Below are 25,012 nucleotides of genomic sequence, written 5' to 3' on the forward strand. Positions count from 1 at the left end.
CCTGGGTTCAATTCCCAGCCACTGGATGCAGTGCTGGTCCCAAGCCTATATAAAAATGGGAGGGTTGTGTCAGGAAGGGCATCCGGCATAAAACCTGTGCCAAGTTGTTGGGCGGACCAGTTGGTCCACTGTGGCAACCCCTCACACATGTAGGGAGCAGCCGAAAGATCAACAACATTAAATTATTTTAAAGAATGTATAGGTGTTCCTTATAAAGTGGATGCATGTATTATATGTATGTTACAGGCACAATACAGGTTTATTAGTGTGTATTGAGTATAGTATATAATACATACACTTACCATCCACTTTATTAGGAACACCTGTACATTTATGCACTTATCTAATCGGCCAATCACGTGGCAGCAGCACAGTAAATAAAATCCTGCTGTAGCAGATCAAGAGCTTCAGTTCACTGCGATAAGGAAAAGGTTTGACTGAGGTGAATGATCTCCAACAGCAGAAGAAAACACTGGGTTTCCACTCTTGTCATCCAAGAACAAGAATCTGAGGCTATCAAGAGCACAGCCTCACCCAAACTGAACAGATGAAGACTGGAAAAAGGCAGAATTTTTTTTTTTTTTTTTTTACTTTATTACACAATGTTGGAGTCTGTTCCCACTATAACCTCAAATTCTTATTCTTGACTGACAGGAGTGGAACCTGATGTGGTCTTCTTCTGCTGTTGTTGCTCATCAGCCTCAAGGTTGAAGTTTTGTCCAGACGGAGATGTTTTTCTGTCTGTCTAAAACTATTTCTCAAATTAAACTATTTACTAAATAAACGAAGCCATTTCTAAAATAAAATTACTGGTCAAAGCCATAATAAAAGAAATAAATCACTACACTGACAAAATCAAAAAAGCATTTTTTCAAAAGAATGTCAATGACAAGTTTTATTTTAAGGCATTTTATTTAGATATGAGACACTGTGACAGAGACTATGGCATATGCTCATATTTATGCATTTGTGTCGAATATAACCCAGTGGCTTGTGTTTTATAGAAGTGCTTGGTTTTACCAAATACCTGTAAATATGAATAATACACAATACATTAGTTCCTGCATTTAACTTACAGGAAGTCGATTTGCTTATTCTTTTTTAAAATAATATTGGTAGTTTGTAAGGCTTACAACACCCCCTCTTATGACTATTACATCTGTATTACATAGCACCATGGGCAAAATCGAACGAATAACGAGTTCAATACACAAAACCGGTCCTTTCGAAAACGTACGTTCATCCGCAAATTGAACCATTTAGGAAATATTCCTTAGCAGCTCTTTCTAAGCCGCTTTGAATATTTGCATGCAGTCCAGTGATGCCTAAGCAGAATAAACCGCCTGCACGACTGATCAGGAGAATGACTAAAGTGAGTGAGAAGGGTCAGCAAGCATGCTTTAATTAAAGTGTGCAAATATTCAGATTGCTAATTATATACGTAATACACGCTATAGAGTTTTAAATTAACCCTAGGGCAATGAGACCCAGGATGATCTTTTGTTATTTACAGGGAATATATTAACATATTACACAGTATATTTACTCTGCTGATGTGCATTGAGTCACACTCAAATTAAGAAATGAAAATTAAATTAAAACGACCGATCACTATCTATCTATATACACACTGAAACTCGTTTTTAAATGTTATTTACATTTCTTAGTATTTATCGTGTTATACCAAACTGCGCAAAGTAACATATTAACCCGAATTTCGATTGAGCAACGATTTTGCTAACACTTCTTCTAGCGATGATCAGTGATACAGAGAACACTTCTTATGTTCACAGCAAACTGAAAGCAGTAAGAACAACAGGCTGTGGAGAAATTTTAAATGTTCTACTTTCACAGTGTGCATTATTTCTGAAAAGCAATAAGCGATTGAAATGATGAAAGGTATTTCAAGGCACAATAGGAAAACAAAACAAAAAGGATCTGTACAACTTTTAAATAAAAATAGGAAACTGAAATGAACACCTCGGTATACTCTATACCTCTGAAGGTGCCTTGGCGCATCGTGTGATGTGATGCGTTTACTTGGTAATGATGTTTGTGAAACATTCGAAATGATCACAGGAAAAGTGTTAATCAAAAGTCAACAAATTGGATTATTTGACCTTCACAGCAAAGTGGTTCATTTTACCAGAGTTAGAAATGTGCACTCGTGTAAATAAGACATTCTAAAAAGTATTGAGGGTAAAAAATAGGAGGTAAAAGAATAACAAAGCCAAAGTATTGCCCTAACTAGTAATCTGTTTAAGTGGATTTCAGTGGACATTGTCACTGCATACATAATGAGAACAGAATAGTATTTAAATACAAAAGTAAATAAATTGCAAATATAATTTAAGAAAAAAAAAAACACTAAATATATAAATGAAGCCTCGTTGTAATGTTTTGTTTTTCATTCTCCTCCCGTGTCGTTGTCAGACTCCATCTCAGTCAGTGTTGAGATGTACCACTCTGCGTTTTCTTCCTGTTGCTCGTGCATACTGACAAGTGAAACTCCTTCAGTTTCTGGCTTTACTTTTGTGTTCATTGCTTCCTGTTGCTGACCCTGATGTTTTCGCTTGGTGTGCCGCCGCAGAGTGTTACGCTCAGCAAACCGCATATGGCATAACAGACACTGGTAAGGCTTTTCACCTGTGTGTACCCGCTGGTGCCTTGTCAGCTCTGCGGCCTCTCGGAAACGCCGTGGGCAAAGCTGGCACTCGAAGTTCCGCTCACCTGTATGGATATGCTTGTGCCGCTCCAGATGGCTGGAGCGTTTGAAAGCCTTGCCGCACAGCTGGCATATGTGCGGCTTCTTCTGGGAGTGTGTGATGGAGTGGCGTTCGAGGTCTGAGAGGTAGTAGAAAACCCGTGGGCAGTACTGGCAGTAAAGAATGCGACGTGGGCCTAATGCCTGAGGATCCTGCTTTTTTGAATGGTTGGTGGAAAGTATTGGTGAGTCTGGACCTGGACTAGGAGGAGAAGTAGAGGACTGGAGTGGAAGGTCTTCAGGAGGGATTCTTAATAAAGAGTCTGTTCCGTCCACTGAGACGGGCTCTGGCTCAGAGACTGGTAACACTTGGTCAGTGTTGCAATGTTCCTCTAGTGCCTGAGTTGCTTCGGTATGAGATGACGTGTTAAAGACTGGAGATTTGTCGATGCATTTGGGTCGCTTTTCATTTTTTTGTTCAGCAGATACAGCTAATCTAAGCAGTGCCTCCTGGAACGAAGTGGGCATGTCGGAGCAGGTATCAGTTTGCAGTTGCTTAGCCAGATTTGAAGAGTTCCCAGAGGAAGTGCCAGAGGAAGCAATGGGTGAGGTAGGGGCAGCAGAATAATTACAGGATTTATTTTGTCCTGAGAGATTTATAGCAGTTGTACAGGAGACAGATTCCGGTTTCGGGCCAGGCGAACTCGACGATGAAGGAGGTGCAACAGATGCTGGGGAGGAAATTGAAGAAAAATGTCCTGAAATTGAGGAAGACTGAATTCCACAGGACACTTCAGGAGATGAAAGAACAAGTAAGACAGGGGCGGACTGTGTGTTTGAGGCAAGGGCAAAAGGTAGTGACAGAGCCATAAGTTCAGTATTAGTGTTAGATGCTGAAGCTGTAAGTGTTTGAAGGTGAGATGGTGGGAGAAGGAGGATGGGAGTGTTCGAGTCAGTGTTACTAGCCATAATCTGAATAGGAAGGGATGGCAGAGTAGTAGACATCGCCGGCAAGGCAGTTGACCCAGTCTCAGCAGTGGAATCATCGGGAGATTTCTTCTCCAGCACTGTAGCAGCTTGTGAGCTTTCTGTTGAGACACTTGGGGATGAGTCCTCCAAAATTAAATCTGGAAGAAACAACTCTCGCTCAGGCTCTGCATCCTGAAAAGCCAAAGGCGTCTCAATGTCAGACTCTGCAGATCCTGACTCATCAGTGGCAGTCACTGGCATTTCGGAAGGATCGACCTGGGGAACTTTTCGACCGTCTGGAGTAAGAGTGTAAGGAACACCTTGGTCGTCTATGAGAAGTGTATCCTTTGGATCAGGACACATGACTGATCCATATGTAGATGGTATGGCTACATGTGATGCGGAAGGACACTGATCCCAATTTTCTAAGTGAAAGTTGTTCATATGATCATGTCCCAAGTCAGACCAATAATCTTCATCGTCCTCGTCTTGCACCACTTCTACATGCTGGGTGTCATCCTTGATCTCATCTACCTCCATTATTAACGAAATCTGGTATTCAGGATCTAGAACCCATTTACACTTGTCTTTGTTATCCCTGACATTCTTTTTTGGCAGGCTTAAATCCAGTGCTGCATAGACCTCTTCCTGCCCCATGGCTTCTTTAACACTAGGAACAGCTTCAGGCATTGCTACATCCAATCTCTTCTGTTTTTCATAAAATGGGACTGGAGCTGTACAGTTTGCACTGTTGCACACCTGACGGCGTTCTGTCCTTTTATTGTCCGCACAGTCTCTGGTCTTTTCAAATGTCTCAGACCTGGTAACATTTGCAAGGTCCTGTATCTTCACCTCCTCTTTGGTAATGTGACTGAGACGTTCGTCGTATTTCTTATTACTACTATTCCTTAGAGGGGATTGTCGGTGAAGGTCCTTCACAGGGTACTCACTGGATAAGAGGTTAGAGTTAAAATATATCGCTTTGGTTATTGGTTCATTCATTTCTTGTTAAATGATGTTAGTCCTGATGCCAGGTGTCAGTTGTGAAGCTGTTTGTATGTTGGTCTGGTGTGGATTCAGGCATGATGACACCATTTCTGACAGGCTGATCGAATGAACAGAATTCCTGTCTGAAACTGAATCAGAGGCATGCTGTGGTACTCCCTACCTGCTTTATCTTCACCATTAGTGTCACCCAAACTGAGATACTCCTGAGATGGACGTATTGGGGTATTTGGTTTTCAGGCTAAAATTCCATTAAGGTCCTTGAATTTTACAACCTTGTCCATAAAACCTACTTTTGATTGATTCAGATAGAGTTAGCATCAATCCCCTTGGATGGCTAAGGTCCTGAACAATATCCTCTGTCGTTTGTTATAAGAATATGCTAACTTTGGTTGTTAGCTCACCACAGCAGGAGCGACAACGTCACTCAATGCGTATTAGTCCATTTATTACTACCTGAGAATTCACTGAAACTTTTCTTCCAAATCCACTTGTATTAGCCATGCAAATAAAACTGTTTTCTCTTCTGGTGGAGCCATCCGTCTCCATCCTTGACACTGTCACTGGGAAAGGTCAGTTATCTGGAAAAGAGCAAAAAGAAAAAAAAAAGGATGGGCATTTTTGATTTCGATATTTTAGCAGAATTTAAAGAAGAATTTTACAAAGATTTGTGTGAAATTCAAATAGAAATCTCAATATGGCATATAAACACCAATTTGGTATCATTCACAAACAAATGTCTATTTCAATAATAGTTTACCTTTAACAATGGGGAAAATATCAACAAGGAAATGCGATGTAATGCTAAGGTATTTTAACATACAAATTCATTACAAAGTACTCCGAGCCCATGTGTAATGTCTATCACAGTAGCATAACGGTTCATCGTAAAATACCGCCTGAGGACTCGATGGTCACACACACTCAGCAGCGGTGTTCACCCTTGGGCTTTATGCAGCGAGATTTTCCCCAACTCCCTGAATCTTTTCATGATATTATGAACTGCAGATGATGAAAGACCTACATTCTCTGCAACTTTGAACTGAGAAACGTTGTCTTTGGACTGACTGACAATTCTCACACAGAGTTTGGCACAAAGTACTGAGCCATGACCCATCCTTGCTTGCAAACACAAAGCCTTTGGTAGATGCTCCTTTTATACCCAATCTTGCTACCCTCATCTATTACTAGTTAACCTGCTAACAGTGGAACCTTCAGAGCAGTGTTACTATAAGCTTTTCAGTCTTATTTTGCTTCTGTGTGTTGCAGGCATCAATTTCTAAATTTGTTTAGATTAAACGAACAGAATTAAGGTTAAAGGTCCACATAAATTTTTTTTTAAATTACAGATTTTAGCTGTTATTGCGTTTTTAAGTGTCCAACTTTTCTGAAAATGGGATTTGTAAATTTAAGGCATGCAAACAGCATTTGCATTTATGTTGGCTTGAAAAAGCCAACATTCTGTTTTGCTTAATAAGCTTCTTAGGATTATTTTTTCTTTAGACAATTAATTATTGACTAACTCCTCCTAGAGCTTTTGAGCCACATGCACCAAACTCGGCATGGTTACTTTTCTAAGCGATCGGGGTTACTGTATTCTCGGTACGGAAACTCGAAGTAGCCTTTTTTCAGATAGAATTCCATTCAAAATTTGGGGGTTTATAACTCGACAGGCTTTCAAGCTATCCACACCAAACTCGGCCAACTCCTTCAGAATCTTGGGCCGGATGAAGCCGTAAATTTTTGAACCCTTTCGGTTCTTTTTGACTTTCGGTTTTCCCATAGCAGAAAATTCCCAAAATTCACATAGACTTGTATCTATCCATTCAATATTAAGTGGAATAACAAAGTTACTGCAATACAGACATGTGACATATCCAAACACTCAATGAGGGGGAACTGCGTCACTTATGTTCTGATGACGTCACGTGCACGGCACACCCCAAAATTTGTGAAACAGCAAAACATACACATGTGACATATCAAAACACTCAGCACATTGTGGAAAACTTTAGGGGTTGCACGCCAACCCCCAAAAATAAGTGGATTCGCAAAATTACTGCAACATACACATCACATATCAAAAAGCTCACGTGGGGCTTTTTCACGTGAGGAACTGCATGATGTGTATCCTGGTGACATATCCACCCGCCTCCAAACGTATCGGCACCCTATCTCTCCACTCACCTCCAGATGGATCGGCACCCTATTTGTCTGCTGTCCACCAAATGTATTGCTGACCCATCTATCCACTCGCCTCTGAAAAGCATCAGAGGTTACGACTACTTGTTTCGTCAAGCCAACATCAAAGTTTGTCACGACGAACTTTAAAAATCTAGTTATAATAAACTGTTTATAATTATGATTTGAAAGAAAAGAGTATATGATAACATTATATCGCTGTTGTCACAAATGGAGCATGTCCAGACTGCAACAGACTCAAACAGACTTCAAAACAATTCTCATGATTCAGCATCAATGACATAACAAATGGTGTGCATAACAGAGCACACCAACAGACTGTCTTATATATGACAGTACTGAGGATCATCCATTACTATTGGAACCTACGACCTGCTTTTACGCCATAGCACAGGTGAATTCTCACATCAGATCGCATGCATTCATTTTCTGGTCCAGCACGGCACGTTACGGTTCCAACTGTAACATTAATCATCGGTTTAGATTACTTCTAATACATTAAGATTCCAGTAGCTCATGTGACCAGCTCATTCACGGGGATTTGCATGGTGGACTCTCTGCATAATCTGGGAGTAATAAATGGATTTTTAAAAATGTGTTGCTGTGGAACAAAGACAAATATTTCAGCCTGGATATGGTGAAGTTTTCTGTTAGATGTTCATGTAAAATTTATGGAAGGAGTATCGGGTGTCAGCTCCTTGTAACAGTTACAATGTTTCCTGACATGGGAAAGTCTTCGGAGCAGAGGACTTTGTGCTTTCTGGATTCTGTGCATTATGACAAGCTGCATTTTATGTATTAGAGAAAAAAAAGAAAGGCTGGTGTGCAAAACTGTTTATAACGGACCGTTTACTGTTTGTTAAAAACTGTAATATATCATTCATTAATAAATTCAAATTCAATCATTAGTGAATGGCTGTGGTATATAATAATAATAATAATAATAATAATAATAATAATAATAATAATAATAATAATAATAATAACACACTTCAGATTTTACTCTGCTCTGTGATGGGCCATATCACACAACCCTGGTGTGGACTGTTTTTTGTATAACAGCACAAATCCACTGTGTTACTCTTTACATAAAACAGGTACTCCCTTGGATAGCAGTCTTGTCTGGTTACATTTCTTCAGGCTGATTTGTTCTGATAACATTATTTTATCTTTTCATATGATCTTATTTCAGGACTACTGGAACCTCACACTTTATATTTTAAACTTGATGAACCGTTATATAGGACTTGTTTAATTAATGCTCAATCCTATTTAATTTTGTGATACAATCCACAGTAAGCTTGCATAAGTTCACAATAAAAAAAACCTGACAAGAGCGTGATTCATTAGTTAGATTCATTTCATTAGTTAGATTTTAAATGAGATCAAGTGTTATTTGTTCAACTGCTACATCCACCTCATACTGCATAATGAAGTACTGAAAAGGTGATCACCTGAACCATCTTTAATGAGGAAAACTACACAAAAAACACTGCTGTTGTCATCACTATCTCCAATAGAACTAGCTGAATGGCAAAAACAGTGCTAGTCCTACCTCAGCAGTAACTGGAGTCAAATAATAACTATTGACCATGCCAAAAGAGTTTAAAAGCAAAGTGAGGAAAAGAAGTGTTCAATTCTGGCTTTACTGGCAGTGAGATACAGTGAGCGTGAGGTCGCTTCCATCCTTAAAATTTCAAAGACCAGCGGTTCATAAGAACAAGGTCAAACTGCAGACGGTGGAGACAACAAAGCTACAGACCGGCAGAGGGCGAAAACGACTCTTCACTGACCGTGATGGCCGCCAACTCATTCGAATGTCACTCAACAACTGTAGGATGACATCAAGTAACCTACAGAAATAATGGCAAACAGCAGCAAAGTGCATGGTGAGGACAGTTAGAAACAGGCTCCTAGAGCCAGGTTGAAGTTTGCAATAGACCATAAGGATTGGACCATAGAGTGCTGAAGTAAGGAAGTAAGGTCATTTTCTCTGATGAGTCCAATTTTCAGCTTTGCCTAAAACCTGGTCAACTAATGGTTAGACAGAGGCCAGAAGATGCCTAGAAAACCACATTGTCTCACACCCGCTGTGAAATTTGGTTGCAAATCTGTGATGATCTGGGGGTGCTTCACCAAGACTGGAACCGGGCGCATACGGCTTTGTGAAAAACGCATGAATTAAGCCATGTACAAGCTTTTCTTAGAACAAAACTTGCTTCCTTCTGCTCTGACAATGTTCCCCAACTCTGAGGATTGGTTTTTCCAGCAGGACAATGCTCCATGCCCCACAGCCAAATCAATCAAGGTGTGGATGAAGGACCACCACATCAACAATTGTCAGCCGAATCTCCAGACCTGAACCCCATTTAAAACTTCTCAAATGTGATCAAGAGGAAGACAGATAGTCACAAACCATCAAACAAAGCTGAGCTGCTTGAATATTTTGCACCAGGAGTGGCATTACGTCACCCAACAGCAATGTAAAAGACAGGTGGAGAGCATCCCATGATGCATGTAATTGAAAATCAGGGTTATTCCACCAAATAATGATTTCTGAACTTTTCCCAAGTTAAAACATCAGTATTGTGTTGTTCAAAAATTAACATGAGCTTGTTTTCTTTGCATTATGTTTGCATTATTATCTGCAAATAAATGACAATATGTTTATTTGGAATTTGGGAGAAATGTTTTCAGTAGTTCATTTTACTGAAACACATACCTATAAATATTAAAACCAGAAAAACTGAACATTTTGCATCTCTAACACTCATTCACATCTGGAGCTGTGAAGGGTCAGTGCTACCCACTGCACTACTGTGGCCCCAAAATGTTATTCAAGTTGCACATAAACGTTTACTTCGACACATCAGAAAAGACATAAAAAAATGAAGATAAAAAAAAAAAACGTGGAAGGAGTGACGGAAAACAGCTTAAAACGTTACCTCTGACATCACTTTCTGCCTTCTGACTCTAAGCTCTGTTACAGATGGGGTCAAGACACAGGGACCCAACATCTTTGACATGAAAAGTCCCTAGCAGGTTTCATGCGCCCATTATGTGCTCCCTATCGAGGACAAGGAAAAGTACATAAATTTTGGATCTCACACACACAGATGAGGCCTGTTGTGTTTTCCTTTCAATGCGTAATGACTTTTTAGCATTTTAGTAAACACAGTTTAGTAACGCGCATCTGTTTTCTAAATCAAAAGCCTCCATGTGTCCACCAAGTCACGAAAAGGGGCATTTAAAGGCTCCACTTTTTTTTTGCGGTGAGACTCAAGTCCACCACACTGCCTTGTTTCTTCCCAGTTAGGCAACATTTATAGTTTAGTTTTGACTCAGCAAACTTCTTAAGCTATCCAGCTGAACCACTGTAGTAACCTTGGCTGTTCTCTCTGGCAGAATGCTCTGTAACTGTGTTTTTATGGTAAATAATAAAATAATTAAACTCTAGGGACTCATATTATAAGGCTCGCTCTTGCATAGGCTATGAAACGTGCTAGATCTTTAAAAATAAAACCCATCTAATTACTACCGCACGCGCACACTGTAGCTTATTCTGCATTATGTGAATAATATCTGCTCCCGGTTCCACTAGCTTGTCTATACTAGTTGCGACGAAAGTCATTTACTTCTTTTAATTATCTTAATAAACAAGGTGCACGCATCAGTGAACGCCCCCCGTGTCAGGGTTTGACAAGAAGCGCAGAGTCAAAGCTCTCAGAAACGTCCTGCGGGAGGAAGCGACACGGGCACAAACGGACGCCATTACACGGAGTCGGAGGTCCGATTAAAAAAAAAAAAAAAAAAAAAAAAGACATTTAGCCTACCATTCTTTGATGTTGTGACTCGCTCGAACCCGTGTCGCTAACCGCGTTTAATTCGTTCCTGGAGAAAAGCTCAAGCGAAGGCTAGCCGTCTTTCTATCCTGCCGCACTGTGAGGAGAGACTCCGAGCTCGGACCTGCGACCAGCCATTTTCTGCGTACCGAGGGTTCGAGCCGGTGACACTGTGCGCAAAACACCGCTCGCGTACAAACCATATTTCAAACTTTCTTAAGGCAACTGCATGAGTACTACGCGATCTTACAAGCGACACGCTCGATATACCACCATACTACTGAAGCCCTGTAGTGACACTTCCTTTTTAAACTGAAATATTCGATACGAAACTGTTTCTCACCCCACGAGTCAGCTCGCGCAGGCAGGCACTGGCTAACCCGACCCTCGCGCACTTCCGGAACACCAAATATGAATGAATGAGTGGGCGGGGACAGTGAGGGGTAGGGGTGGGGCTTGTTGTGGTGTCGCAGTTTAGTGCGTCAGACACGACAGTTGAGATGGGTTAATAATAATGTTAAAATGGCACTGGAATATAAATTATGACAAATTATATTTACATAAGAAGGCACATGTATAATTTATACAAGAAGGCAGTAGTGAAAGCAGGAATTATTGCAGAGATATCCTGGACTGAAATTAGGCAAATTTAGTTTATTACTGAATAAGTACTAGTTTATTAATGAGTAATAAAACACAACAGGGTGTGCTGTAATATGAAAATAATCCACAACTCTGTGGTGTTCACAGCTTATCTGTACTAGCTTGGATTATTGTCCTTTAACAGCGATGTTTTTAATTTTTCTCATACGCCAGCTTTTTGCACATGAATACAATTCATACTTTATCAATAAACCATACATTGTTTTTTTCTGAATTACCTTTAATGTTATGGAACATCCAGGAAACAAGTTAGTACCAGTTAGCGCTTTCACTATAGCAGCTATAAACAGCTGGGGTTAATAAATAAATAAATAAATAAATAAATAAATAAATAAATAAATAACTCAGCTTGTCATGTTACTAAAAAAGTACAAAGTCCTTTGTTCTGAGCATTGTCCCATGGCAGGGACATGCTAACCATTACAGGCTAAATGTTACATAAAATAATCCGAACTAAAATAAACCAACATCTGACCAGTTAAGTTTGAAAATTTAACAGCGCTGTGGTATGATCAGTAATACAGCACAAATACAAGTCAGAACTTTGCTGTTGCTTCTTTATTGTGAAATAATCCAGGCAAAACCAATAAATTTCTCAAACAAACCAAAAGAGCTGATGTGCAATTTGGCCTCTGATGAACTTTGCTCAATACACTGCATCCTTGTCCCAGATATAAGTCAACTTCATCCCAGTTGGCTTGCTGTTTCATTTCACTCCACTCATGTTGTTTTGCAATCGCAACAGATTCAAGAAACAGAAAAAGGGAGGTTTCTTATAGCTTTTACTAACGGATAAAGAAACTAAAATACGTGGCAAAAAATAAAGGGAAACAAAAACTAGAGAATAAAACAATAGTCCTAGTTAATATGTTTGTATTGCTAAACAAAGCGATATTTAATAGGATGAGATAAAATAAGATAGAACTTTATTATTCCTGAAGGAAATTCTTTTGCCAGAGACTACTTTAGATTACAAGAGAAATAAATCTAAGTAAAATACAAAAATGTATATAATCCGTATATAATGTGTTTAATTAGTTTGTTAAGAAAAAAAAGACAATTGCTATCAAACATTAGTTGTTACCAATTTCACTTTTTCATACAGTTATTATGATATTGTACTGTGTGCACTACACTAAAAAGACCAGTTTTATTGTTTAGAAAGAAATTTTATTCAGCGTACGCTAATCTTCAAAATTCTTGCGTATATCTTACACTTGTTATGAACGATGCAGCAAAAAGGTGCATTTCTACAGCCAAAAATGTCTAAAGGTTTAAAAGTTATAAAAACTCATTCAAGTTCATCCAAGTTCAAGGTCACTTCAGTTCAAAGCCCAATGGAGAGGTGTTTGGATGCTGATAGCAGTTAAAAGCAGTTAAGTAACAAACAGTATGCTGAATAAAATCAAAAGCTTAAAATAAAGGCAGAGAAGTGTCATGTGCTCAGGAATATCTCCACAAATCCTGAATCAGCACATACGATACAATGTGCCTCATTTCATGTCTGGATGATCTCTGTGGAAGGTTTAAGACTGTAAAAAGGCACTTGCATTACATTTGCATGGAACAACACCATCCTCATGCAGACACTGATTTCCACTGCATTCAGAAGTGGAGTAACATTTCCTCCTATAATATTTACTGTCACTGAACCCTACAGTAGATGTCAAAAGCTTGTTTTCAGGTTTTTTGTTTCTAGATTTGGTTTGTGATTGTTTGAACCTGGTGGTCGGTTGTGCCCAGCAAGATGTACCATTCTGTCTGTAATGAAAATTGTCAGTGAAATAATTGCTTTAAAAACATCCATGCAAGGAGTAGTCTGCGATTATATTACAAAGCAAATGAAAGGATAAGAAGTTACTATATCACCAATATATATATCATATCGTGGTCTGATTGGAACATTTCTGTTAGAATGGAAACAATGCTCAGAGTTTCGGTTTATTGAAAAGTGTTTTTTGATCATGAAATGAAATGTTGTGCTAATCTTTGCATCTTTGCACACAGACAGAGGTATGAATGGTTAAGAAAAAAGCAGGCTTGCTAATCATTTGACATATCTTTTAGCAATTATAAAACATTTTCAAAACAATTATACAGCATCTAATATACAACATACATACATTTCAACCGTTCAGTTTAAGATAACCTTGTCCGTGCAGTTAAATGTATGTTCAATTATAACTGTAATACATCTATATGCTTGTTTTTCTTTAATCTGTCGACTTAAAATATATTTCTGTTTTAATCAAAATGATCTGAATGGCTCAATGAAGTCTGTTTAGCTCCCTGTGGGTGAACTATGAACTGTATTCAATGGACCCTAAAACAGCATTCTGATTAGTTTCCTGAACTTTGCTCTGTATGAAGCACAGCACAGCAAAAAGGCTTTAGATATTTCAATTCCTCTACATAAAACAAGTGTAAAATTAGCTACATCTTAGAACTGGTGTAACAGATAGCATGAAGTTTATGTGTGTTGAAGTAGCGTGTTGTTAGAATGTGTGGCCTGTACAAGAACTTCACTCGGAGGTGGAATCCAGGTCAGTGGGATCACATGGAGCAATCTCTGATACCAGTCGGTGAGAGAAAAGTTTATACTGCAACCAGGTGGGGTCTGGAGGAATTGAGAGAAGGAAAGTTATGGTTGAGAGTAGGAGGAGATGAACTGCATCGCTAAAGCTTGTATGATACTCTAGCATGTATGATACTATATATATATAGTATCATATACTATATATATATATGTATATATATATAAATGTATATATATATATATATATATATATATATATATATATATATATATATATACATTTACACTTCAGTATCTTCAGTATTTGTGTGTTTTTTCTAACCAAGGTAGCAGCTGGGAGCATTGAGCAATCCATCAAAGCAGGTCTCTGTGGCTGTGAAACTGCAAGACTTTTGTGAATGCTTGCAGAAGAATGTTACATTCTCGCCATGACTGACCATCCCGTTGGTCAAGTCAAAGGGCCAGCTCTTAACCCCGCCTACTATCACTCTGCTATGCTGTGCAGGGATTTCACAGGGAGCTGAGTAGCAGTGAGACAGGTAGAGAATAAAACACATATTAGATATATGAAACCAATATGATAGTAAAGAATAAAACACAATGGAGCATACTGTTAGAGGAAATTAATCATGAGTAGCATGATGTGGTTTTTTTAGCAATGATTTGAGAATGTTTTATTTATTGATGAATAACTTATCATAGATGTATATTCTGGAACATCTGGAAGACAAGTTAGGTCCTGTTATTACATAAGTTATAATAGTTATAAACATTTGTTCCAGGTTTTTTTTTTTTCTCAAAATTGAAATGAATAAGACACAATAATTCCAATTTGAAGATTTTCCTGTGGACAAACTCATTGACCGTTACAGAGAGCCCACACATTAGGTTCATTTCCATAAGTCTTAAATAAACATCTCCTTACACGTTTTACCATATCACTGATTATACGTGTTACACATTTTTTGTCCAATTTTTGTTAGGCTTAGATTCTGTGGCTCAAGCCCTGGTGATGAGTTGTTACTATAGAAACAATAATGTATCAGAACAAGCATACTGTGAAATAGATAATTAATCAACACCTTCTGATCATCCAGCTTCAAGAATTGAACAGCTGTATGGTATAATATGGTTTAATAGAAAAGCGATGCTTATGATTGTACACATACATTAAAGCTTTATATTATAGTTTTGTATTTGATGGAGTCTCCCTTACCTCGGCAGAAAGGTATCGTACTCCATGTGCCATCTAACTGACAAGTAACTTGGTTCGGCCCATCCAGGAGGAAGGTCTTTTTGCAAAGGTAATAGATGGAGTCGCCTACGTTATATTCAGATTTCTGCACAGCCACCAAGTAGCCTTGATTGACCTCCTGTGGTGGCGGACAAAACACACCTATAGGACAAATAAACAGATATTTTCAGTCGACTATATATTTTCTAATGAAAAAAGCTGAATATTTTATATATTTATATATAGAGATAAACACAAAACAGCATCATTTAAAATTTTTGTGAACGGGCTAGGTTTTCAATTAGAGGTGATTCCCTGACTGAGTGCCATTTAGCTCTTAAACAAATAATTTATTTGTAGTGTATGGTTTGATGTTGGTACATTCAAGGAGACCTCAATAATCGATATTACAAAACCTGGAAAAATAAAAAGGAAAAAAAATTAAGGAAGGGAAAATCAGGTGATCCAACTTCCTGTTCAACATGTGGAATATTTTAAATATTCAGTAGGGGGAATGTGTTCAGGTAACAGAGTTGAGTGAATGTTGTGAGATGGATGTAAAAGATGTTCCAGGCATTCATTGCTAAATGGATTCACACATTACTGTAAATCAAATAATTTGATTATATTATAATATATTATATTATATTATATTATATTATATTATATTATATTATATTATATTATATTATATTATATTATATTATATTATATTATTATATTATTATATTATTATATTATTATATTATTATATTATACTATTATATATTATTATTATATCAAGGTAAAATAGTAACAGTGGGCTGGGACAGACTAGTCCCAAGTTCTGCTTTCTGTAGATAAAACTGTAGATATTTTTAACATAAGTGTTTTCTACACACATATTTGTGCATGTAACGCACAAATAGCATCCCAGTGATAGATTCACGCATTTCCCCGCAGGCAGAGTGTTGTTATGTTTTCAAATTTCCAGCAGGTGGCAGGCAAGATTTTTTGTAAACCCAGTCGGTACAATCAACATGGTGGATGTGGAGACTGATCCAGCAGAGGGCAGCATATTATCCTCCACTCCTACATACCCACCCACACAGTCTTCATCTCTCACTCCCTCATCCACACTCTTAACATCTTTCCCAAATTTGAAGCAGAAATACTTAAAAACACTCTTGTTTGGATGTGTGCATAGACAGACACACACTTCTGGCTGATATCTTTCATATTCCACCTGCACACACATATTGCATCACCTGATATTTGTAATTTTCCATGGAAAAATATTAAAAGAATGGAACTTTGTTCATCTCAGATACAGTCTGCAGAAGTAATCACACGCATACACACATCGCATCCTTACGTTGACAGATGGGGTGCGGGTAATGCCACGTCTGGTTCTTGTGACAGAAATTTTCACTGTTTCCAACCAGCACAGATCTGCAAAGAAGGAAAGGATGAGGATGAGGAAGTGAGAGCAAAATGAAGACTATTGCTGCTGTCTTTCTGGTTCTCTGGCATCTCTCACCCAGGAGAACACTGGTACTCTACAGAGGAGCCTACAGCAGCACTGCCACGAATCAACAGCAACTCGTGATCAGGCAAAGGGCAAGACGGTTTAGATTCAGGCTCTGTTTCAGCACTTCCACCTGAGAAGGAAGAGACAGATTGTATGTAGTAGGTTGAGTCTAGCTGTCAACAAGAACACTGGCATTCACATCTGCATAATTTTCTATTAACAAATGTCTTATAGTGAATTATTTGGACTTTAGTGGAACCAAATGCAATAACAACACTACTAACAGTCATAAAAGATACAATGTTATGAAGGATTTCTTTCTAGCCCTGGCTGTAGATTCATGCAGAATATTCCATAGCGTATTCCATAGATTTAACACAGATCTCCATTTGGCTCATATTTTTTTAGCCTGCTTTACCGACACATTCATAACATGTCATCAGCAGTGATTGAGAAGGAACCACCCCCTTAAAACTAAAAATACATTAATAGCAGATTAGTAGATTAAGCTCACAATGTTCAATCAAGTGCAAATTACTCAGCAGGACAAATGGCAGAAGTTCAGTGTTTCTACAGATCTCTCTGTTTAACATGTTTGGTATTACAGAAAACAGAAAGAGAAAAAAAAAGAGGATTTATGTATGCAGCTGCCTATTTGCATTTAATTGTGCGTAATAGTTTGCTAGCACATTTTAATTTTGGCAACAAAGACATGTAATCATGATATAATGCAGTGCTCAGCCATAATACTTTCATTGTCTAGCTATTGATAGATATTAGATTTTTAGCTCTTGCATCTGATATCATGACTAACCATCACTGGCTGTGTTCCATTCCTGTCTTTATCAACTTCCTCTCACCATTTCCTCACAGGAATCCCTGTCGCTCTCAAGGGCTGTTCTAATACTTTGCTAGTTCAAGTGAAGGACACTAGGTGTCCCTTTAGGAAGTGAGTCACCATCAGTGTAGATGCCAGAAGCAAAACAACCTAATACATTTTTTTCTTTTCAAATTTAGAGTTAAATTTAGAACATTTCTTTCACTGTGTTGACTTTGTCTTTCATTCTGTTCAAAGACAGCCATCCTCTGCATCTATACGCTGAGACCAATTCATTATAATTAATCTGACAACTTCATCATTTTAAGACACTAAGCTAAACTCTTTCTAACAGTTAAGCAATTTATTTTATTATTATTTTTTCAATATATTTGTATAGCGCTTAGCAATAATAATGATAAATAATAATAAAAGCAATAATTTGCTCACATACTGTATATTTAATGCATAATAGTATATTTAATGCCATGAACCATAATATTTTTTCAAAACCATGTAGAAATATATAATACCGAGGTCTCAATATGAAAACTGTTGTAACTGTGTCATAATTAAGGCAGGCTTTTGGACTACACTGCTTGCAGCACAGCAAGAGCTCAGTCTGATTGAAAAATCTGATAATGGCTCCATGGCCCTTATGCTCATGTGACATTGGTGTTTCATACTTCTGAGTCATTAGAAGTCAGCAAAGGAAAAAAAAAATTAAGGAAAAATAGGGCAAGTCATTACTGTAATACTAGTGAGGCTGGGACTGGACTGCATTTTACACTTCACCGTGAAAAAGTGTGTAAATTTGAGTAAATTTCCCTCAGTTAACTCCTTAAACTCTGTCACCAGGTCCACTCTTTGACTAAATACTTGCTCTATAATTCACAATAGTGACTGAATAACATGCTTATGATAAATAGTATGAGCTTAAAGGGTTAAATGAAACCTGCTCGTGTTGGAAGGGAAGGCTGGCACTGCCATGTATTTTGTTTTAATAATATCCTGTTTTGGATCCTACACTATTCTGCTCTACTTTAGTTTTGATGAACATGAATAAGAAGAAATATTTGTAATATTCATATTTATCCATTAATACATTAATATATTGTTCTTTTTTTATTTTTACTCTAACAGTATAATGGAATTGTCTGATCATTTGTAACACGGCTTACATAAAGCAATAATACCAATACAGCACATTATAACTAAATGTAGAAAGAAAGATAGATAGATAGATAGATAGATAGACAGACAGACAGACAGACAGACAGACAGACAGACAGACAGACAGACAGACAGACAGATAGATAGATAGATAGATAGATAGATAGATAGATAGATAGATAGATAGATAGATAGATAGATAGATAGATATTGACCAGTTATGAAGCCAAAACTCATCTTGATCACTGAATGTGAGGCATCTACTTCGATGCTCAAACAATGCTGAATGTAACGCCAGAGGACACAAAGGAGTGCAGGACGACTGGTGTTGACGGATGGGAAGATGGATGAATGAGTGGGTGGGTGGGTAGGTGGAAGGGAGGACAGATGAATAGTGTACAGCTTCACAGCGATCCATCTGGAATGATCTGTTCACACATTCACTTGACTCATATCTGGCAATCTCTAACATGCGTGGGAGATTTACTGGTGAAAAGAGAGGAAATCTAACACATTTACAATGTTGGCATGTGTGTGGATTCTCTGCTCTGTCATGTCACTGAGCTGCAGGTGCTGTCGTAGGAATGCTCTCTAAACGCCCACACCTCCTCTCTGCCTGCCGCTTTAGTCCTGGAAATATCTCTCAGCGTACAGTGTGTGTGTGTGTGTGGGCTCCTCTGCAGGCAGGTCAAGCTCATACAGCTCTCACTAGACTCTTGTACTTTAATGCCAGAGAGCTTTGCACAAATCATAGTGCACCTGCCTTTGTATATGAGAGAGAAGGAGAGAGACAGAGGAAAGGAGATAGGAAGATGATTTCATGGTTGTCTTTATGTTTGTCTTTATTTATTTACTTGTTCTACTCTCCAGATTCCTAAGCAGAAATATCAGTATTATGTGCACTTCTTATTCTGCAGCAAGGTTGTTGAGTGGTGAAGATATTTAATCTCAGGCATTAATGTAAGCACAATTACAATCGGTTGCTGCACTGGTCCTACAATTTTCATTCTACAATACAATTTTTGTTCTCTAGGCATCCCTTTGGTCCCTTATCTAATCAGGACCTTTGGAATCATTGACACCACCTATATATATATACATCCACACACTCTTCCCCAGCAACTACATGCCCTCTCAATGCAGACATTAAACTAAGCTTTTCCTATTACTTTATAATCTTGTTTATTGCTTCATTGCACAGTACTGTAATGCTCCAAAGATCTGTCTTGTTTGTCCAGTACATCACACAGACGCTCGATCGAGATGCCAAGTCAACAAACTGAACTCTCTGTCATGTTCCTCAAACCATTCCTGAACTGATTTTGGAGCGTAGCAGGGCACGTCATCCTGCTGAAAGAGAACACCATTACCATGAAGGGGTGAACTTGATCTGCAAATCTGAGCACTCTGACTGGTCTGCGTTTACGCTTAGCAAGCTGAGATGCACTGTGTGTTCTGACACCTTTCTATTACAGCCAGCTTGTAACTTTTTCGACAATTTGTGTTACAGTAGCTCTTCTGTGGGATCAGACTAGACAGGCTAGACTTCTCTCATCACTCACATCAATAAGCCTTGGGCACTCATGACCCTGGTGCTGATTCACTGGTTGTTCTTCGTTGAACCACTTTTTATAGGTACTAACCATTGAATACCAGGAACACCCCACAACACCTGCTGTTTTAGAGAGGCTCTGACTCAGTCGTCTAGTCATCACAATTTGGCCATTATCAAATGCTGAGATCCTTACACTTGCCTATTTTTGCTGCTTGCAACACATACATTTCAAGGACTGCTGCCTAATATATTCCACCCCTTGACAGGTGTCATTGTAATGAGATAATCAGTGTTATTCATGTCACCATTAAGTGGAATTAATGTTATAGTTTATCAGTGCATGTATATACTGTATATTTGTATTTCATAATGGTCTACAATGCCTTTGTATGCTGTAGCTTTAATATTTTAACATTAGCCCAAACCTCTTCCAGCCTGAAAATGTCCCTGTGCACAAGTAAGCTCAATAAAGACATAGTTTGCCAAGACTGGCGTGGAAAAACTTGAGTGGCACAGAGCCCTGATACTCATCCCTACTGAACACCTTTTGGTGAGCTGGAATGACAACTGCACACTAGGCCTCCTCCCAAATCCCCTCAGCCACACTCAAAAATCTAGTGGAAAACCTTTGCTTATTATAACAGCAAAGGGAGACTAACTCTAGAAATATAGCTTTCAAAAAAGCATTTTGGACTTTTGGGAATATAATATTATATATTAAGGACCTGTGCTGGATTTGTAAATGTAGCTATAGAAAGAAGACATGCCTACATGGCATAGATCATGAAATTAGTCCTCAGTTGACATGTTTTTCATCTATTTCTCATGAAGTATATAAGGTCTATAAAGGGATTAATGTCACTTCTCATGCCCCATACACACATAACCTCGGTTCAGTAGAGAAACCCATTAAAAGCATGTACATTAGAGAACAGACATCTAAATGAACTTGCCTCTATGTCAGAGCATGTTCAGAGTCAAGGGCAATTTCAGCTTAAAGAGCCACAGAGGAGCGTGCACTAAAAGAAGCTGGTTTCAGGTTACCAGTAAGATGTAGTGATGAAACCTTTTGGTTTGAAACATTGTTCTGTCCTTTGAAAACGATACCTTTCTACAGACGATGAAAAAAGGCTTTGTGAAAGATACATGGGTTGCACCTCTCCCAACATCACCAGTATTACTTTCATTCATTTGGTGAACCCCAGAGACAGTCACACAAAAGATATGCAGTAACAAACACACCGAGTTTGAAAGAAACTAGAAAGCTGGATCAGATCTGTGTGGGGTTTTGCTTTTCTTTAGGCACAATATTGCAGATGTTATGCAAGAAAATTGACTTCAGTTCAGAAACATGTCTCTACTTTACATATAGAACACAAATGTCCAAATTGTCATCTATAATTGATAATAAATATTATAAATATTGACGCGCACAGTTTCTGTATTCACATGTTTTTGCTCATTTGTTGCTCATTTAGTGTTTTTTGTTTAGTGCACAATACTGTGTAAACTCTACACAACAGTGGGTGTGAATTTCTGAGAAGATCAGCAGCTCCTGAAATACTCAGAAATATTTCATTCTGGTGTTATTCTGATAATCTACGTCCGCATGATTTTATGTCCTGCTTCTACACGATTGGCTGATTTGATGACTCCATAAATAAGCAGTCCTGCCGGTGTTACAAATAAAGTGGATGGTGAGTGTATATTGTGTTTTCTTTTCATCATTATACCTGTCAATTACAACATGCTGCCTGTTGTTTGAAATATTTGGTGACAAAACGTTTATATAACTTATTGAAATCAGTAAGACTTCTTGAGTACAGCAACTCATACACCTCATTCTACATTCACACATACAACATTTGCTTTCAGTGAGAGCTGGTGACTTCTAGCGAAATGAGTGGCAGTGACGATGTGGGTTTGTCCAGTGACGTGACAAGTTTATGCAAATATTGAGCGAATTGGTGCAGCGACTTGCAATGGGAGTGCAGACAGTAGAGAGCATGTGATCCATGGCAAACACTGCTTCTGCTTCATCTAGTATAATATAATGTATATATACACTACTGATTTTTATATACAAACACAACTAGTTGTGCCACTCACTGATAAACTTTATTACTTTGGCAACTCATTATAGGAACCTCACAGTACAGCGACTGGTGACACAATTGGTGTATGTGTGGAAAAGTAAGAGTAGCATTGCAGGAGCAGAATACACATTTCTACTTCTTCTTGTTAGAGTCAAACACTTCAATTTAATGAACATCGTCTATCATAGACAAGTTACCTACAACCTGTCTACTAGTTTCCATGCACCACTGAATTATCTAACATGTTGCCACAGTACTTTTAATGTTGTTGCTTACCTGTACACTCAGGTTCATCACCACTCCATTGACGGTCACCTTGGCAGCGGCGGATAACAGCATGCCAGCCATCGGCCATGGTGTACCCAGGATGACAACGCACTTCCATAAGAGCAGAGAAGGAAGGAGATGGTGAAAGGAGAGTCACATCGAAGTGTTCACCAGCAGGAAGAGGCCACGGACATGTCCGAGCTGTTGAAACGGTTTTATAATTACACTTAAATAGAGTTTATACAAAACATTCATATTACAGACTTAAATTATTTGTAAACGCTGCAGAGATGTATCAATATTAATGCAAGCAATTATTTTTCCTTTCATGAATGTATTCAATCACTTAGATATGTATGTTGCATAAATGTTTCATGCATAATAACCAGTTAGTGAATACTTGCATAAGACTGGTCACGTGTTTTTACATATATAAGCATTGTGTAGGTGTTATTGATACTGATGTGTTGTGAGAATCTGACCTGGAGCCACACAGCTGAGTCCGCATGGTCCATCGCATAAACACTGGCGCTTGTTGCCACAATCATCATCTTGCTGGCACTTTTTAGGGCATGTTTGCTTCTTCTCATTACCCAGAATCCTATCTGGACACTGTTCATCCACCTCTGCTATAGCATGGAAGAAATCATATAGAGAAGACATATAAAGTGTTTTTCTTTATGTACCATTGGCTATAATATTCCACACATCACTACACACACAAAAAAAATTCAGTTAGGATTTAAAATATATTAAAATATGTATTATGTATTTTAGAGAATTCCTTAAGAAAGCGCTTAAGAAAGCACCAGCTAACTGACCTAATATAAACACAATGTTTTATTTGTAATTACAAAGAAATTACAGATTAAATGTCTATATAGGCTTATGTTATACCACAGAGTTACCACAGATACCACAGAACCAAGGTGTCTAGTTTTTGATTATAAATCAGAGAGTTTGCCATCTCTAAGGCAAATGACAAGCTGGTATTAATGTGCTTCTTCATTTATGTGATTTCAATATTAACAGATTACATGAGGACTTGATATGATATGAACATTTCATATGAACAGATTTTTTAAAAGCGTATGTACTCAAGAAGTTCTCTTGGATGAGGAGGACATCTACCTAGAATTTTTAAACAATTTTTTCAAGCCGTTCCCTTCTGAAATTTTGACCTTTTGTGCAATAAGAGAAATAAAATTGATTCCTTATAGTATGAGTCATTTAAATACACCACCGAAAAAAAATGTATAAAGCTATATTGTGCTAATAAATAGTCAGAATATATCACTCTTATTATACACTTTTAATTATCTTTATTTACATGTGAATAGATGAGGGTCATAAACTAGGTCAGTGTGGTCTAATGTGGTCCGTGGAATTTATTTTACAGTTAAAGTGACTCCTTACTGCAAAAGATCCCCTGATTTAAAGACTACTAGAAGCTATAGTGAGCATCCTGCAAGTAGGATAGAGCTAAAGGTGCTTTTATGTGTTGCAGTTTATACAGCTGAAGAAAAAGAGAGAAGAAGAACATGTAGGAGAAACGGATTTTAAGGAAATTCCAGCAGAGCCACTGATGAAGGGCCTCTTCCTAAATGCCTAATGTAATGTAAATGTACACACACACACACACACACACACACACACACACACATATATATATATATATATATATATATATATATATATATATATATATGTATATATATATATATAAATAAATATATTTTTAAACATTCATGAAGTCATGAAAACTCTGTCTTTGTCTCTCATTCTTTTTCACACGCACACAGTGTCCACTCACCTGATTGCCGGGACAGGCTGCTGAGCGCCCACACACAGAGCAGAAGGAGCAGTTGAGATGTCTCCATCGTTCCCTGCTGTTTCATAGGAGATCTGATGACGGAGTAAAAGAGGAGAGTGGGCTATAAAGATGGGTTGGAGGGATGGTAGGAGGGGGTACTGTGATGGGGTGATCATGAGGGCGGAGTGGAGAAGAGGGCACATGCAGGAACACACACACACACACACACACACACACATCTGGTTTGTGTTTTAAACACTTGCTAAAATTCCCTTGTTTAAGGACCTTTCACCCAATTCTCTTAATGCCTACTGAACACAGTCACCCACCCTGTGATACAACACACACACTCACAAATGCAAAAATGCACAGACATGCACCTCATATTGTTCTTACTCGTTTTCTCTCTTTCTCTTCCACAGATGCAAAAATTAGATAACTGTCTCACACTCTCTAAAAACAATTCATGTATAACACCCAACTGGTGACCTTGTGATTCCTCTGAACTCTTTTGAGATTCTCTGAGAATGCACAAGCAATTATTGTCTTCATACAATCAAACAAACAAACAAACAAACAAATAAATGTGTACATGCACATCCTTGCATTTTCAGAAAACTCCCAGG

At 38.1% G+C, this 25,012-nt stretch overlaps 2 protein-coding genes across 5 annotated transcripts; both read right to left on the reverse strand.

Annotated features, from left to right (window-relative positions):
• Window positions 1-874: 874 nt before the first annotated feature.
• On the reverse strand, window positions 875-11,121 carry LOC131358210 (PR domain zinc finger protein 1). 3 transcript variants are annotated; one of them, XM_058397812.1, is made up of 2 exons: window positions 11,066-11,121; window positions 875-5,259 (listed from the first exon to the last, which is right to left on the reverse strand). In XM_058397812.1, exon 2 carries the CDS (start codon window positions 4,673-4,675, stop codon window positions 2,408-2,410), a length of 2,268 nt encoding a protein of 755 aa, XP_058253795.1. In that variant the 5' UTR covers window positions 4,676-5,259; window positions 11,066-11,121; the 3' UTR covers window positions 875-2,407. The 3 variants fall into 3 exon arrangements, with proteins under 3 accessions (XP_058253795.1, XP_058253778.1, XP_058253787.1); XM_058397795.1 differs by lacking the exon at window positions 11,066-11,121 and adding an exon at window positions 10,714-11,059; XM_058397804.1 differs by lacking the exon at window positions 11,066-11,121 and adding an exon at window positions 9,826-10,620.
• A 2,144-nt stretch (window positions 11,122-13,265) lies between these two features.
• ntd5 (ntl-dependent gene 5) lies at window positions 13,266-24,545 on the reverse strand. 2 transcript variants are annotated; one of them, XM_058397792.1, is made up of 8 exons: window positions 24,387-24,545; window positions 23,056-23,199; window positions 22,583-22,774; window positions 16,675-16,795; window positions 16,510-16,586; window positions 15,138-15,317; window positions 14,244-14,441; window positions 13,266-14,002 (listed from the first exon to the last, which is right to left on the reverse strand). In XM_058397792.1, exons 1-8 carry the CDS (start codon window positions 24,469-24,471, stop codon window positions 13,908-13,910), a joined length of 1,092 nt encoding a protein of 363 aa, XP_058253775.1. In that variant the 5' UTR covers window positions 24,472-24,545; the 3' UTR covers window positions 13,266-13,907. The 2 variants fall into 2 exon arrangements, with proteins under 2 accessions (XP_058253775.1, XP_058253697.1); XM_058397714.1 differs by having other exon boundaries at window positions 23,056-23,202; window positions 24,387-24,542.
• Between the last annotated feature and the right edge of the window lie 467 nt (window positions 24,546-25,012).

The sequence above is a fragment of the Hemibagrus wyckioides genome, linkage group LG01, assembly GCF_019097595.1.
Source record: "Hemibagrus wyckioides isolate EC202008001 linkage group LG01, SWU_Hwy_1.0, whole genome shotgun sequence".
Classification (NCBI taxonomy): Eukaryota; Metazoa; Chordata; class Actinopteri; order Siluriformes; family Bagridae; genus Hemibagrus; species Hemibagrus wyckioides.